The following is a 17,726-nucleotide window of genomic DNA, read 5'->3' as shown; positions in this document are numbered from 1 at the left end:
AGGTCTGGACACAGAGGGACAATGAGGAGTGAGGCCACTGACCAGTGCTAAACACTGTGATGTGGTAGGACGGAGGAGTGGGAAGAAATGGGCAACAGAACCAGGCCCTTTCTCCTATGGGGACAGGGGTGCGGGAGCAAGAGGCACTCAGGAGCTAGCAGAGTGACAGCCAGAAAGATGCCAGACAACACCTGACGAAGAAAGGAACGGAAGCCCTGGCTGCACATTCGTCATCTGGGGAGTGTTTTGCTGGTTTGACATTTGACAACTTTGTCAGGGACCAATTTACATACTGTAAAATAGACCCATTTTAAGTAAGTGATTCAGTGAATTGTAGTAAATTTTGGAGCTACGTATCCATCACCACAATCTAGTACCTGCTGAGCTTTTAAAAATCCTAATGCCCCATCCCTAACTTTGACCAATTATATCAAGAGTTTCAGGTAGAACTTAGGTCTCTGAATTTTTAAAATTCTCTCCCAGTGCTGGGCGCAGTGGCTCATGCCTATAATGCCAGCACTTTGGGAGGCTGAGGAGGCCAGATTGCATGAGCTCAGGAGTTTGAGACCAGCCTGGGCAACATGGTGAAACCTTGTCTCTACAAAAGATACAAAAATTAGCCAGGTGTGGTGGCATGCATCTGTAGTACCAGCTACTCAGGAGGCTGAAGTGGGAGGATCACTTGAGCCAGAGAGGCAGAGGTGACAGTGTGCTGAGATCGTGCCACTGCACTCCAGCCTGGGCGACAGAGTAAGGCCCTGTCTCCAAAAAAAAAAAAAAAAATCAAATTCCAAGATGAGCATCAGGCTCACATTTGCACGTTTGGTGCAATTCAGTCACAGAAGGAGGGTAGGCTGAGGGAGCTCTTGGACCCAGCCTACCAATGACCCCACCACAGTCAGAGTCCCTGCAGGCTTCTGCTCCTAGAGACAGTGCAAGCAAGGGCTACAATCCTGGGGCAGAGGATTTCAATACAGATGCCTGGCATTTTAGTTCTACCGGGGCAGAATATAAAGTAAGCCAGGCACACTCCCACAGTGCTCCTCTCAGGGAGTTGTCACAAATGACAAGAAGTTTTGCCGCACTTCCAATGAGGGCAAATTAGAATTCACTAACATCAACAGTTATCACCTTAGAGTCAAGGTACAGTAAGACTATAAGCAAAGCTTGGCAGCCTGTGGGCAAAGCAGCGGCCCTTCTCTGCACACCGTCACCACCTGAAGAACGCCACCCACCTACAGGGTAATGAGAAATGAAGATACTTTTAAAATTGCTCAAGTCTTGCCTATCCCAAGATGCTAACACGTCTACCACTCAGTGGCCTGGCATTTCTGGGAGGCACCTGGCTGACACCTTGCACAATTCTGTGGCTGCATAACTTCCTTCTGATAAATTAGACTCTTTTCCTTTCTAACTAAAGATCAAACCACAGGACCCATTTGAAGCATGACTACACTGAAATATCAGATTGCAAAATCCACCTGATCACCACAAAGGCCCCCGCACAGCACGTACTCACCTCCTGCCCTGACCCTTACAACACTGGGCTCCTGCTGGCTCCTTGCCACCTGCTCCCTGACCGTGCACACCTGGGGGCAGGGGCCATGTAACCTGCCCCAACCCTATGAGCTCAGTAGCTGGCACTGTGGCTGGGCACACATGGGGTGCTCGGGAAAAGGGGGACACATAAGCATACTTGCCTACAGGGTGGCAGTGCCCCTGCTGTGAGTTTCCTCTAAGACCCAAGAATGTTTCTCTTCACATAGCTGGGAACTGAGGAGGCATTCCAAAGGCGCTGTGGAACGGAATTTATGCTCCACCCCCAAATTCATGCTGAAGCCCTAACCCCCAATGTGATAGTATTTGGAGGTAATTAGGTGTAGATCAGGTCATGGAGGCGAAGGCCTTGTGATGGGATTCATGCCATTATTTAAAAAAAAAAAAAAAACAACAAAGAGGGACCAGAGCTCCCCTTCTCTCCTCCATGTGAAGAGACAGCGAGGAAGAGGCCATCTGCAAGTCAGGAAGAGAGCCCTCACCAGGAACTTGATTGTGGCCTTCCAGCCTCCAGAAGGGAAACACATGCCTATTGTTTAGGCCAAACCATCTATGGTCCTTTGTTACAGCAGCCCAAGCTGACAAAGACAAAAGGCTGGTCACACAGGCAGATGACTCTCGGCAAAAGCCAGCTCCAAGCCCCATCAGACAACACCAGGCAGAGCTGCCAAGCCCTTCAACCTACGTAGAGACAGCTGCCATTTTCCAGGTGACCTGATTACTTCCTTAAACCTGAATCACTGCCTCAGATTTCTAGAACTAGAACATTATTTCTTAGCTTCCCACTGCCTCCATGCATTAAAATCCTCAAATCCACCTTTTCTGCATGCCTCACATCTGGGAGACGACTCACACACAGGGTTTCAGCCCCTCCAGAGAGAGCACCACCACGGCTGAGGCCTCACACTACAGAGTGCAGGCCCACAGTGCTCATGGTTCCCTCCATGCTCCAGAGGAGCAAGGTTGTAATCCTGAAAAGCAGTCACAGCCCCTGTAGCAGAGTCTGGTATCACTAAGAATGGAGCCCACAGGCCTCCTACCACTGACTTTGAACACAAATGCAGATGATGTCAACTTCAGCCCTCACCTATGTTTCCATAGGGTCCTCCCTGCCCACTGGGCTATGTGTACACCTGAGGGGCTGCCAAGTTTCCCGGGGCAGCTCCGCTGGCATTTAACCCTCCAACAAAGCATGTAAAGGTCAGCCTGTGGCCAACTGCCTTACATCCACACTAGCTGGATTCCTCCCCTTGGGCCACTGCTCTAGTTTTTAAAATATGTATTGTAGCACAGAACCTCCCAGCTGCACACACTGCTAAATGCTGTGACTACCCTGACAATGTGGCATGCCACACCCTGAGCCCGCCCTGCTAGAGTTCCGTGCCAGGACACGCTGGAGACAGCGGTTCCAGAAAATAGTAAATGCTTCTCTTTCTCCCCCAACACTGAAATGGGGACATGTGGCAGACCTTATACAGGAAGGTGAGGGGTCCCACCTGTGACTGGACTGCTGCTCAGGCAGACACAGACGCCCTCACAGAGGGAGGCCCCTGCACCCCTAGACACTGGGAAGCTCAGGTAGATGGGCAGCCAGACCCTCCCACTCTGCAGTGGTCCCAGCCCCAGCCCCTATCAGCCAAAACAAGAGAAGGTCAGAAACCACTTGGGACTCAGGGGCTGACTGGGACAAGGGGTACACACAGAATCAACCCTGTTTAGCTCCCCTAACTCCAGATTTGACCCTGAAATGGCTCAATTCCAAATCCCCATATTTAACAAAGACTGACACAGGCAAAGGGTCCTGTCAGACCTCCTGGAGCCCCTTGAGGTCTTTGGGGTTCACTAACTGTATGCTGAAACTATCATGCGTATTGGGTGAACAAGTGAAAGAACAGGGAGACAGACAGGCATTCGGCTATTAGATGGAAACAGTGCCAAACTTCAGACAGACAAGAAAGTAATTAATTCTGCCCTGAGGGGTGTTTGGGGTATAGGGAGCACCATGGACTCAGACCCTGATGGACTCAGTCACACACAGGTTCACAGGGAATGCCGACAACACTGACAATGGCCAGCCCTCCAGTCAGGCCTGGACCCAAGTCAGGGCCAGCTCAAATGCAGATCTGACTCTCTCTCCTCAGTGAACCCAGCTTCTGGAGTCAGGACAGACAGCAGCCCAAAACACTCATCATTCCACACCCTCCAGGTAATGCAGCTACAAGCATCACTCCAGTACCAGCCTGGAAGGTGCCCTCAGAACTGGACTGAGGATGCTGAGGAAATATGGGTGTGGCTGAGGGGGAGCCCTTGTGGGCATCTGGAGGCCTCCCCATGGCCAGCCACTCCAAAGCCACATGTTTCCAGAGACCTGGAATCGAGCCAGGACAGCTGACTCTGGCCTCCCATCACTGTTCAGACCCGGGCTCACACTTCCAAGAAAAAGAAGAGGCCTCTGTTGTGCAGATACCATTGGCCCTCCCCCGCCAGGGACAAGCTCCTGCCTCCCACAAGCTCAGCCCTACTGCCATCTGCACCACACCAAAGCCCACATCACAGGCGAGCAAGGTAATGAGCCAGGTGCTGTGACACAGCAGCACCCAGATCCCCTCAGTGAGGGCTGTGGGCAGGCAGGCTTCAGCAATCAGCCCTTTCAGGGATTTGTTGGCTGCACAGACCTGCACTCCACACGACAGCTGTCCCAGGCAACCCTCATCTAACGACTGATGGGTGCAGAGCAGGAAGACCTGACTATCTCACCAGACTGGAGACGGCTCTGAAGGGCTGTGCTGTTGCTTGCTCTTGCTCCAAAGCAGAGGCTATCGTGGGGCCTTCCTCGCCACTTGAGTCTCCCTCTGCCCACTCTTGCTTCCCGCGCCTACCCCACAGGTGTTGTCCCAAAAGTATCCCTTAGTAAGGATCCTGCATGACAAACTCTCTACCTCCTCTTCAGGAAACCTAGCCTATGGCATAAAGTCCCAAAGACATATTGACACAATTTTCTGCCACCTATGGATGCTCGTGAATAACACTCTTACACAAGCCACAGTACCAGATGACAGCTCTGACTATAGTAATCTTTCTGAACTCCAACACCCCACTTTTCTCAAAGTCCCAAAAGGGAGCTTGGATTTCACCTGGAAAGGATTCTCACTTTATCAGCCCTCAAAGTGCCTTGCCATGCCCTCCAACAGCCACAGACTCCGCCAGCTTCCATAGCACCACTTTCGCCACAACTCCCCAGAGGACAGAAGGCCAGACTGCCACCAGGGTCAACAAGCCACCCACAGGGCGAGCTAAACAAAGGAGCACTCTAGGTGCGGAGCCCACAAGCATGAACCGTCAGGCACTCTTGCTGCACTCTGTGTGTACAGCCACCTCTCTCAGATCAGGCACACCCTTCTCTACCCAACCTCCACCACGAGCCCAAACTACTCACCACTCAGCCTGGCCTGCAGCCCCTGAGGCAGGTGGAGGGAAAGGCCATGAGAGGGGAGGTTACACTGAGTTCTTACTGCCATTTATGGCCAGTGCTTTGGACTCTGAAACTTAATCGCCACCAGTGCCTGGGGAGGATGGAAATGGTGGCCTCAAGAGTTGGCTCTGCACCTTTCCTTGTGAGACCCTTCTTGTTCTTGATGGGTCGCACAAAGTCAAAGAACCTCAGCTGGGCCCTGTCAACCCAGACAAAGATACTTCCTTCCTTGGAGCTGGAGGGGAGCCCAGGTTGGTGGGTCTTAGTGGGCTCTGTCAGGCCCTGGAGCCAGCAGAGAGCTCCAGGGTGAGTTCCTGAGCAGGGCAGGAGACACGGAGACGCAGAGCCTCCTTGAACTCTCTTTTCTGTGGACTTGCACTTCTGTTCTGCTACTTTGGTTTCTGCTGGTTGCATCTGCTCCCCCGGAGCCTGTCCTACCCCAGTATGTGGGTCTGGCTGTCTTGCTGCAATAAAGCCACAGACTGGGCAAGTTTCTTAACCTGAGTCTCAGCAGTTCATGGGTAAAATGAAGCATCCATCTGACAAGGCTTTGAAAAGTCAAACAAGAATTACCCCATTAAGTGCCTACTATGGCTCGAATGGGGAAATTCATGTTGAAGCTCAATCCCCACTGTGGTAGTATTAAGAGGTGGGGCCTCTAGAGAAGTGATGGTCACCAGGGCTCTGCCTTATGAATGGATTAGTGCCTTATAAAAGGGCAAGAGGAAACTAGCTTAGGCCCTTTTTGCCCTTCCATCTCTTCTGCCATGTGAAGACACAGCAACAAGGTGCTATCTTTGAAGCAGAGTACTACCTGTTCCAGATACCAATCCTACTAGGATCCTGGACTTCCCAGCCTCCAAAACTGTGAGAAGTAAACCTCTATTGTTTATAAATTACCCAATTTGTGGCATTTTGTTACAGCAGCACAAATGAACTAAGAAGGTGCCCAACAGAGGGCCTGGCCCTAAGTGCTCAGTATACAAAAGCTACTATTAGCTACTATTAACCATGATGATGATTGGGTAAAGAAGATGGGACAGTCCATTTGTCAGCTTCTACCCACTCCTCCTCAGCTAACATCCAGGCCCTCCTCGCTGCAACTCCTTAGTCACCAAAGCACTCACTGTCTACTCCAAGTACAGCAACAACACACCATTTTCCTGGCTTATGCTGCAAATGGAGTCCAGAATCTGAGAAGACATTCAAGTCCTATCAGGCACACCTAAGTAAGGTGCTCCAGCTCTTGCCCCGCCCTTTGGGCCTCTTAGGGTAAAGCCTCCAGCACAATGGACACTAAATACAGGCTTAGTAGGTAAGGCCAAAATGTGAAATACCATTCTCACCCCACTTTCAACCAATCATCCAACAGGCTGGATAATCCAAAACTAAGTCCAAACTCAGGGGCAGAGGGAGAATAAGAAAAAGAGTACAGGCCAGGAACAGTGGCTCATGCCTGCTACCCCAGCACTTTGGGAGGTCGAGGCAGGCAATCACTTGAGGTCAGGAGTTTGAGACCAGCCTGGCCAACATGTTGAAACCCTGTCTCTACTAAACATAAAAAAATTAGCTGGGCGTGGTGACGCATGCCTGTAATTCCAGCTACTCAGGTGGCTGAGGCATGAGAATCGCTTGAACCCGGGAGGTGAAAGTTGCAGTGGGCCGATATCGTGCCACTGTGCCCTCACACTTCTCATTCCTACCCCAGTTTAACAGTGATTTGTGTCTGGGAAGGCCAAGCACAGCACATTTATATACAGCAGCTCTTCTGCTGTTAGATTCCTTCAGGACATGTAAATGCCTGTAATCTCCATGTTTTCAACCTAATACAACATGAAAACAGGGAGTGCAAATACACTAATCAACCATTTGCTTTCTAGCTGCTCTATATGTAGGAATGTAAACACTTCTCAGGTGCGGTGGCTCACACTTGTAATCCCAACACTTTGGGAGAGCCGAGGTGGGTGGATCACTTGAGCCCAGGAGTTCAAGACCAGCCTGGGAAACATAATGAAACTCCATCTCTACAAAAAAATAAAAATAAAAAATAAAAAAATTAGCTGGGCATGGTGGTGCATGCCTGTAGTCCCAGCTACTCAGGAGGCTGAGGTGACAGGATCATCTGAGTCCAGGAGGTTGAGGCAGCAGTGAGCCATGATTGTGCCACTGCACTCCAGCCTGGTGACAGAGTAAGACTCTGTCTCAAAAAAAAAAAAAAAAAAAAAAAATTTAAAGAAATGTAAACACTTGTTATAAAGTAAAGCTGGGCACAGTGGCTCAAGTCTGTAATCCCAGCACTTTGGGAGGCCAAAGCAGGTGGATCACCTGAGGTCAGGAGTTTGAGACTAGCCTGGCTAACATGGTGAAACCTCGTCTTTATTAATGGCTGGGCGCGGTGGCTCAGGCTTGTAATCCTAGCACTTTGGGAGGCCGAGGCAGGCAGATCGCCTGAGGTCAGGAGTTTGAGACCAGCCTGGCCAACTTGGCAAAAACCTCATCTCTACTAAAAATACAAAAAATTAGCTGGGTGTGGTGGCGGGCGCCTGTAATCCCAGCTACCAGGGAGGCTGAGGCAGGAGAATCACTTGAACCCCGGGGGCAGAGGTTGCAGTGAGCCAAGATTGCACCACTGTACTCCAGTCTGGGCGACAGAGAGAGACTCCATCTCAAAAAAAAAAAAAAAAGAATACAAAAATTTGGCCAGGCGTAGGGGCTCACGCTTGTAATCCTAGCACTTTGGGAGGCCAAGGCGAGCAAATCACCTGAGGTCGGGAGTTCAAGACCAGCCTGACCAACGTGGAGAAACCCCGTCTCTACTAAAAATACAAAATTAGCCAGGCGTAGTAGCGCATGTCTATAATCCCAGCTACTTGAGGCTGAGGCAGAATTGCTTGAACCTGGGAGGCAGAGGTTGTGGTGAGCCGAGATCGTGCCACTGTACTCCAGCCTGGACAGCAAGAGCAAAATTCTGTTTAAAAAAAAAAAAAAAAATTAGCTGGGCGTGGTGGTGGGTGCCTGTAATCTCAGCTACTCAGGAGGCTGAGGCAGGAGAATTGCTTGAACCCGGGAGGTGGAGGTTGCAGTGAGCCAAGATTGCTCCACCGCACTCCAGCCTGGGTGAGAGTGAGACTCTGTCTCAAAAAAAATAAATAAATAAAATACAAAGCTAACCTTTTTATAATTAAGCAAATTATAATCTCCTTAAAGGCTGCAACTGTTTCTTCATCTTTCATAGGTCTTATGACCCCCAAGAAACCGACTTCAAGGCACTTGAAAATGTTGAGTTTGCTAAATGAATAAATGCAAAATTTACGCTCAAACATACAAATGAATGCATATTTGCATGCGCACATACTCTCACACATTTTACCAACCCTCCTCCAGGATAAAGTTTCTCCTCACCAACATGGATAGCAGAAGTCAACTAAAACTGTAGAATACTACATGTTATTAACTCCGTGAAGAGAACTAATTTTTCACAAGACTCGCCGTAGGCTTTGACCTGAATAAAACAGGAAAAGATCCTAAGAGATTACAAAATTTGACTCCTTCCCCTTTACAGAGCAGAAACTATGGTGCTGAGAATCAGAAAGAAAGGAAGATAATGGCAGCTCTGAAACCAGTCTTAGGCCTTGCCGACTCTCAGCACCTTATTCTTTCTGCTAGCATTTTGGCAGACGTGACAAAGAACATCCCATACCATCTCCCTGCAACAGTGTGCTCATACCATCTGCATGGTACAATGTCCTTCCACTATAAGAGACAAGCAATTGTATTTTAAAATCTTTCTAAACAGGTATTTCTATTCAGCAGTGGGTTGCTTTATATCCCCAAAGACTCTCCAGTCAAACTTCCTTTTGTTACAGGATACAAAAACAGTTCACACGAATGATCATTACCTTTAACAAGCAATTTGTCTCTCACAGAAACCCTCCGAGTCGAGTCGGACGCTGTGGCTGCCGTCCGGGACCCTTTGAGACCATCGTCACGCTTCAGTTTGCTTGCTAGCGTTAGCATTACTGCTGCCTTTACCCTGAAAGACAGCAATGAAAGCAGGGTTAAGGACCAGGTCTCCAGAGACTAATTAGACATTGAGGAAAATGTACAGGTGCTTTTGCATTTTGATTTTTTCCCATAATTTAGTTATGGAAAAAATTTGCACACATTAATAAGATTGGATTCCTTCATAATACATTTGAAAAGCTCTATGCCATCCTCTATAAGCCTAACTTTTAAAATTATGAATTAACTTTATTTATTTTTATTTTTTATTTCTTGAGACAGAGTTTTGCTCTTGTTTTCCAGGCTGGAATGCAATGGTGCGATCTCAGCTCACCAAAACCTCCGCCTCCCAGGTTCAAGCAATTCTCCTGTCTCAGCCTCCTGAGTAGCTGGCATTACAGGCATGCAGCACCATGCCTGGCTAATTTTGTATTTTTAGCAGAAACAGGGTTTCTCCATGTTGAGGTTGGTCTTAAACTCCTGACCTCAGGTGATCCGCCCGCCTTGGCCTCCCAAAGTGCTGGGATTACAGGCATGAGCCACCGTGCCCGGCCATGAATTAACAGTTTTTTAAAAAGAGAGTCATGGCTGGGCGCGGTGGCTCACAAATACAATCCCAGCACTTTGGGAGGCCAAGGTAGGAGGACCACTTGAGCCTAAGAACTCAAGACCAGCCTGGGCAATATGGCAAAACCCTATCTCTACAAAAAATACAAAAAAATTAGCCAGGGGGTGGCATGCGCCTGTAGTCCCAGCTACTCGGGAAGCTGAGGTGGGAGGATCCCTTGAGCCTGGGAGGTTGGGGATGCAGTGAGCTGTGATTGTGCTACTGCACTCCGGCCTGGGTGACAGAGCGAGACCCTGTCTCAAAAAAAAAAAAAAAAAATTAAAATTAAAAAGTCATGCAGTTCACACTCACTGGTTATCCACTAGGTGCCAGGCCCTGGGATGTGGCCGTGACGAAGCTCCCGTGGAACACAACGTCTAGGGTGCCTCCACAGCTTCTCAACCAGCATGCCCTCACCAACGGGTTCCACATGGGTCCATTACTGTCCACTAGTAAGTCTGCCCTGCCCTGCTGCAGGGGATCATGTACACACATGGTATGGTCCCAGGGTCTGGCCCATCACCAACTAAAGCAGCACAGCCTCTGGTGGAAGAGGAACACCACTCTTTGCTCTCCTTCCTCCTTTAATAAAGGTGTGACCAGAGCCTTAACAAGCATCTTCTCATTTATTCATGCTGTGTTGCATTTACTTATGTTTGTGTTTTATTTATATTTTTTGGCAATTTCAACATCAAGACTGAATTAAAATTAATGTCCCCAGGTAGATTATGTTCACTGGTGGCTTCCACCCCATCTGTGTTGCAGGTTCCCCTGCTGCAAGCTCACTGGGAGGGACAACAAAGACCAAACACAGGTGACGCCACTTGCTGCCTGGGAGACAGTTGAAGAAATGCCACAATTTGTTTAAGATTTTATTTTTTAAGGGCAGTTTTAAGTACACAGTAAAATTAAGAGGAAGGTACAGAGATTCCCCATATGCCCGCTGCCCCAACACACGGAAATCCTCCCCTATTACCAACATCTTCCACCAGAGGGTACATTTGTTACAATTAATGAACCCACATCAACACATGATAACTCAAAGTCCACAGCTTACGTTATGATCCCACTAATTATACAGGGTAACTATCCTCTAGACTCTGCCTTCTATTTCTAACATAAACTGACATTAATCTTCCTCCTAACTCTTACTTACTTTGCCATGGTCAGAGAGGGTCTCTGGAACTTCTTTTGACTGAGGACAAATATTTGTCACTAGGGCCGGGTGCTGTGGCTCACACCTGTAATCCCAGCACTTCAGGAGAACGAGGCGGGAGGATCACGAGGTCAGGAGATCGAGACCATCCTGGCCAACATGGTGAAACCCCGTCTCTACTAAAATACAAAAAATTAGCTGGGTGTAGTGGCGCACACCTGTAGTCCCAGCTACTGGGGAGGCTGAGGCAGGAGAATCGCTTGAACCCGGGAGGCAGAGGTTGCAGTGAGCTGAGATTGTACCACTGCACTCCAGCCTGGCAACAGAGTGAGACTCAAAAATAAAATAAAATAAGATAAATTGTCACCAGTTCAATACTTCCACAATTTCCTTTGTTGCTTTCATATCATTTTATTTCAATACCACTCTGATCATTTCAACAGAAAATGATCTAAAAATTCCATGTGAAAAGCTTGACATAAGCACAGAAATTTTAGGTTGAGACTAAGATCCTGAAAGTCAAATAAGAATACTCCTTTCCTCATTGGCATTTGAAACCATTTTTCACCCAGGTCTCTTACACAGTTTCTTATACCATCTTCTGCCTATCTCCTAAAGGCTGTCAGATTTTATTTTCTATTGTTTGTATCATGAAAACAGTATAGGCCGGGCATGGTAGCTCATGCCTGTAATCCCAGCACTTTGGGAGGCCAAGGCGGGTGGGTCACCTGAGGTCGGGAGTTCTAAACCAGCCTGGCCAACATGGCGAAACCCCATCTCTACTAAAAATACCAAAAAAATCAGCTGGGCCTGGTGGCGGGTGCCTGTAATCCCAGCCACTCAGGAGGCTGAGGCAGGAGAATAGGTTGAACCCAGGAGGTGGAGGTTGCAGTGATGGTGCCATTGTACTCCAGCCTGGGCAACAAGAGTGAAACTGCATCTCAAAAAATAAAAAAATTTAAAGAATTTTTTAAAAATGAAAACAATACGTAGAATACGACCTTCTGAACTGCACAGTCTTTTCCACTCAGAGGACACAGACATACGCATACCATAAACCCCTTAAGAAGTACTGGTCTAAAGGCTTCCAAGACAGCTCTGCGCTTCCACAGTCATAAGCTCTTAGAATTGTAAAGTTGGAATGGACTTCTCCCACTCCCATTCCATTTTAACATGTGGACCCCAGGACAACAGGGGCCCAGAAGGCAGCCTGCCCAAAGCCACTCAGCTGCTAGAAGCAGTCACCAAAGACATACTAGTTTCCCTCTTGTGGATGACAGAAATGTTTTTTGTTTGTTTTTTGAGACAGGTCTTGCTCTATAGCCCAGGCTGGAGTGCAGCGGCGTGACTCGAGCTCAGTGCAGCCTCAAACTCCTAGGTTCAAGAGATCCTCCCACCTCAGCATCCCCCATCCCCTAAAGCAGCTAGGATTACAGGCACGCATCATTACGCCCAGCTAATTTTAAATTTTTTGTAGAGACAGGGCTTCACCATGTTACCCAGGCTGGTCTTGAACTCCTGAGCTGAAGCAATCCACCTGCCTCAGCCTCCCAAAGTGCTGGGACTATAGACGTGAGCCACCACGCCCAGCAGGACATGTTTTTAACTCGATTGTGGTCATGGTTTCAGACTAATCAATTACACAATTTAAATATGGGCAGTTTAGTGTTATTTCAATTATGCCTCAATAAAGTTGACAAAAATGTGAAAATAAGCCAACATTAGTTTCTTCATTGTTACGCTACTGTGCCATCTCCTCAGGTGGACCTCCATAAGAGCACATCTTCACAGCTTCGCCCAGGGCAAAGCAGCTGGGTTCAGCTGATGAAGTTACTTCACAGGAAAAGAGTCACAAACACCTGTAGGGTCTTCAGCTACCACAGACAGTAGCACCATCTAGAGCCAAGCTCTCCTGCTTCAGCCCCTACCTGGAATGATCTTGTCAAAAATCCCTCACAAGGATTCCTTATCATAGAACAATGTTTCCCTTCCCAGCCAAGTCTGCTGCCACGTGTGCAGACTCAATCACATCAGTCCTGCCACATCATCAGGGTCACCCAATTATGGACCAAGACGTGCATCCATCCATCACCTGAGGGTCAGCTGGATGCACCAGATGCCCTACACAAGGACTACCAGGTCTCTGGCTGACCTTGGCAATGCAAATGAAGCAAAGAGCAAAAAATAAAAGCACAACATGCTTGAACATGAGTTCAGCAGGCAGTAACCTAGGAAAGCCAGAATGAAGAGTCCCATAGAACAGCAAGCACCAGGGCCACACCCAACTCCCCGAGAACCTGCACTGAAGGAGGCTCAGGGGAGCCTGGGGAGACTGATCCCTCACATACTGAAAGGCTCACCACGAAGAAACTCTTCTGTAACACTACAGTCCGCAGGCTATGCTTAATGCTTTTATACCCCCAATCACGCCACGACGAAATCCTCTCTGTGGGCAGAAGATGCTAATATTCAGTTCCACTGGAAGAGTCAGATTGCTGGTTTACTATCTTCAAGTTTGTGACTTGCGAGATATAAGAGAATGTTTAACACTGGTGTTTTGTTTCCCATAGAAAGTAATAAAAAAATGTACTTCCCTAACATTCTAAGAAATCTAATACAGTGACCATCTATTTTTCTGTCATGTGTATCATTTTCACATGCCACTTTAAGGATAAACCCAAGGCCTAATTTGGGAATGTTTCCATAGCTATAAAATTAAATCTGTACCAAAGGATTCTAACAAAAAATAAGTATTCAGACTGTCAAGCGGCTAGCTGAATACCTGCAGTTGCTTCAGAATTCTTTTCCTTCTTCAATATGTTTCAACTCTTGAAGATTTGGTTTAAAACAAAACTTCCTCTTTCCTGCAAATTACACTCTAAGGCAGCATTTCAGTAACAGATCAGCTGTTCTGAGCAGCATTCTCAGTCTCTAAATTCCACAAGTTGTAATTGGCCCAGTTAGGTTCTTCCTCTGGGTGGGACCTGCTTTCTGACGGCCCAGAGAAGAGTATCTTGTGTGCAATGTATTAGTGCCATCAAGTGATATTTACTCAGCATCCCTGCAAGCAATGGCAAAACCAGGCCATGTCACTTTGTGCAGGGACGCCAGGGGCCAGTCAGCTCAAGGTGAGGGGCTACTTATTTACAATTCCTTCCTAATGGAGACATCTCAATCCAAGCATAAAGGATGGGCCTGTGGGTCACTAGGGGACACTCAACTTCCCCGGTCAAAGGGGCCCAGATCAGGGCACAACAAAGTTCATATCCCACTCTTCCACAGAATGCCAGTGCCCAAGAACCTCCCGCTTGGCACAGGAGTACGCTGGTTGACTGACCATCTTTGGAGCCCAGCCCCTTCTACTTTCAGCAGTAAACCTGCCTCTTCCTGCACTGCCTACTACCTGAAAGGCAGGTATGTCCAGGTGGGGGGACAGCACTACACTTGGTATGATTCTGAAGCCTCTCAATCTCTCTCTCTCCCACCTCTATGCTCCCCCTTACCTTCATCTCACTCCTCAGCCAGGATTCCTCTGCACCAGGCAGGCCAATTTCCTCTTTGTTGCTTCATAACACCCTGCTCATTTCCAGAAGCTTCTATTCAATCGGATACCCAGGTCTGGAATGCCCTCCTTCCTTCACAAACGAATCCTACCCCTTCCTTAAGGGGAAGATTCCTACCTAGATTCCAACGTCTCCTCCTCCAAGAAGCTTTCTCTGGCTGTTCCAACCCATCCTGCCCCCACTTCCAGGCGGTCGGGAACGCAGGGTGGGGGGCCCAATTATCTCCTGTGACAGATGAGGAAACTGAGCCCAGGGAGGGGAAGGACACACCCAAGATGACACACCAGCAGAACCAGGTCTGGAACCAAGATTCTGCAGCACCAACTGCTCCAAGATGCCCTTCCCTCCTCGTCTCCTTTGCTGTGGTAAAAATTTTTCAAACTAGCCTGGCCGCCCCCAATTGTAGGTAAGTGCCCATACTTACTCTTCCCGCTGCAGGTACACGGACGGGGCGCGAGTTGTCACTCCCCTCACCTCCCCCGCTCCCCACGGCCTAGCGTGACTCCTGCCGCGATCGGGAGTCCAGTCCCGCTTTCTGCGGCCACGTCGGGCCGGTGACCTTGGCCAGGCGCTGGACGCCCCGCTTCCTCCCTACAAGGCACGCAGCCGATCCCGCGAGTGGGGCGTGAGCGCGGCCAGGACCGTGCCACGCTCGACCCAGGGCCTGGTTCACACTAGGTGCTCGGCGCGGGCCGTCCCTAGCCGCCGCCGCGGTCACTCACTGCCGGGCGAGGCCAGCGCCCCGGCCACTGCCGCCGCCTCCGACCCCCGGCTCGCTGCCCGCGGTCCCTTCCCATTCACACCGCTCGGCCTTGCGTCCGGGTGCCCGCGCCCGCCCGGCCCCCGGCGTGAGGAACCCGGTGGGCCTGAGGCGGCCCCGCCACCGCCCGCGCCCTCCGCCCGGCCCGCAGGCCAGCCTGTGCACAGGTTTCCGCACCTCGCCCCGCCGCAGAGCCGCGCGGTCGCTCCTCACCTGGGCTCCCCGAGACAGGCGAGGCGGGTCCGGCGCCCAACACCATGCCCGGCCCGGGCGGCTGCTGCGAGACGCGGCCCCTCACAGCCGCACCGGCTCCCGGCGGCGGGACCGGAAGTGGCGGGGCGGGGACTCGGCCGCTCTCGCCCGCGGCTGCAGAGACAGCAGCGGGCGCTTTAAAAAAAAAATTCAAAGTGGCGAAAAACTTTATTGGAACCAGACACGCGAACAGCGGCGTGCGCCGGTCGGGACTGGGCTGGGCGACCGGCCGCTCGGACCTCGCTCATTGGCAGAGGGCGCGGCCGGGGGCGGGCACGGATTTCGCGACCGTCGCTGATTGGCGAGTAGCGTTAGGGGCGGGGCTTCCGAGTTGGCTCTAGAGTCCGAGCGCCCGAGGGCTGGGGATTTAGCGTCTGGTTCCAACCCGGTTTCACTTCGTGGTCTTTAGGATTTAGGGGCTCGGAGGAGCCCGGGCTATTCTTCCCTGAAGGAGCGGTCTCCGTGGCTGGAGCTCCCGCTGTCCAGCACCGCACCTGAAGTGCAAAGGACTGGATCGGACCCCGCAGCCTGCAGTGCGGGCGGTGAGGGAGACCGGGCGGTCAGACGCGCAAACCACTACCAACCCCAAACCGTGTGCTGCTCCCGCAGGCCCCAATGTTCTTGTCATGTCTCTTCTATTCCTTATTTTCTCTCTTAAATGTGTTTAAAGTGCCTTAAAAATCCATTTCAACTTGTCCTCTTTTAGGAGCCCAGATTCATCCTGCGCTCATTAGCGTCCTGTGTGATTGACGAGGGGCCGCCCTGGGCGTCAGGCAGGCCCCTGGAGGAGTGGACCATCGGAAAGATGAGGTTCAGCATGGAGACGGTCAGAAGGAGACAAGAAGTTAGACTTTCATTTCCAAAAACCCCACTGAGAGGTTTCTAACAGTGGAGTGACAATATCAGGTTTTCTTCCTAAAAGAGGCTGGCGGGCCCGGTGGCTCATGCCTGTAATCCCGGCACTTTGGGAGGCCAAAGTGGGAGGATCCCTTGAACCCAAGAATTCAAGACCAGCCTCCTGATGGTGGCAAGACCCCATCGCTACAAAAAAAAAAAAAAATTAGCCTCATGGTGGAGCGCGCCTGTAGTCCCAGCTACTCAGGAGGTTGAGATGGGAGGATCACCTGAGCCCAGGAGGTTGAGGCTGCAGTTAGCCGTGATCACACCACTGCACTCCAGCTTGGGTGACAGGGCCAGACCCTGTCCCCATAATAATAATAAAGGCTTTGGCTCTAAGAGAGTCTGTGGGAGGGGAGTCAGGAAAACTGGTCAAGAACAACTCGGCCAGGCACAGTGGCTCAGGCCTGTAATCCTAGCATTTTGGGAGGCCGAGGCAGACAGATCACTTGAGGTCAGAAGTTCGAGACCAGCCTGGCCAACATGGCAAAACCCCGTCTCTACTAAAAATACAAAAAAGCCGGGCTTGGTGGTGCGCCCCTGTAATCCCAGCTATTTGGGAGGCTGAGGCAGGAGATTTGCTTGAACCCGGGAGGCGGAGGTTGCAGTGAACTGAGATCCCGACACTGCACTCCAGTCTGGGTGACACAGCAAAACTCTGTTTCCAGAAAAAGAAAAAAGAACGAACGAACACAACTCGTGTTATTTCTTGTGTTTGGGACCATGTGTCTCCCTTTCTTGCCCCGCTAACTGTCAAGTTTTTCTAAGCTAAGACACCACCTTCTCAGAGGCCTCAAAGTCTAGGGGTGGAGTGGGGCAGTGCGCATGTCCTCTGTGTCTTCCTTGCAGCCCTGCACTTCCCTCTTCCTTATTGTCATGGCCTCTTTCCCTGACTAAGCTCAGCTCCTCAGCCCTCCTCTTCCTTCTTCCTCCAGCCTCACCTCCTGACACCCCCTTTCCCATCCTGGGACATGCAGGTGATTAAAACACGTCTGCTGGATAGAGATTGCATGAGCTGGTGGCGTGAGTCCTGGTGAGAGGAGATAAGGGCTTGAAGATTGCAGTGTGTGAAGGTGCAGCCGGAATGGCGTGAGCACTTGTCTTACTCATAAGCATCACTGTCTGCAGAATGGATTGCACCACACATTGGCCCACGTAGGCCCAAATTCCACCGCCGTGGATGAATGAAGTCATTTCTAGCTCCATTTCATGAGGCTGCCTAATTCTTTCACTAAGACTTATTTAGGACTTCCTAGTTTATTAACTCAATTAATCCAAACAACAGCCCCATGAAACAGGTATTATCCCCATTTTATAGATGAGGAAACTGACATAGAAGTTAAGTAGTCTGTTGACAAAAAAGGTCAAACTGTAAAATATTTGAAGAGATTTTATTCAGGGCCAAATATGAGTGACGAAAGCCTGAGTCACAGCCTCAAGAGGTCCTGAGAACATGTGCC

At 50.0% G+C, this 17,726-nt stretch overlaps 1 protein-coding gene across 6 annotated transcripts in view; it reads right to left on the bottom strand.

Annotated features, from left to right (window-relative positions):
• UBE2F (ubiquitin-conjugating enzyme E2F (putative)) overlaps positions 1 to 15,518 on the bottom strand; it is an 80,464-nt gene extending 64,946 nt beyond the window's left edge. For 4 of the 6 annotated variants that reach the window (XR_001006110.1, XM_011980305.1, XM_011980307.1 and 1 more), the window contains exons 1-2: positions 15,331 to 15,518; positions 8,929 to 9,062 (exon numbers count right to left, since the gene is read on the bottom strand). Coding sequence is in view for 5 of the 6 variants with exons in the window: in XM_011980305.1 (XP_011835695.1) it covers positions 8,929 to 9,046 (118 nt within the window). In the remaining variant the exon portion in view is untranslated. Of the gene's footprint in view, positions 1 to 8,928; positions 9,063 to 13,576; positions 13,694 to 15,330 lie in introns of those variants that run through there. The other 2 variants (XM_011980306.1, XM_011980308.1) reach the window with 2 other exon arrangements.
• Between the last annotated feature and the right edge of the window lie 2,208 nt (positions 15,519 to 17,726).

The sequence above is a fragment of the Mandrillus leucophaeus genome, unplaced genomic scaffold (assembly GCF_000951045.1).
Source record: "Mandrillus leucophaeus isolate KB7577 unplaced genomic scaffold, Mleu.le_1.0 Scaffold21, whole genome shotgun sequence".
In the NCBI taxonomy this organism is placed as follows: Eukaryota; Metazoa; Chordata; class Mammalia; order Primates; family Cercopithecidae; genus Mandrillus; species Mandrillus leucophaeus.
Note: the sequence above shows the minus strand (reverse complement) of the source record. Positions and strands in the feature narration are given on the sequence as shown.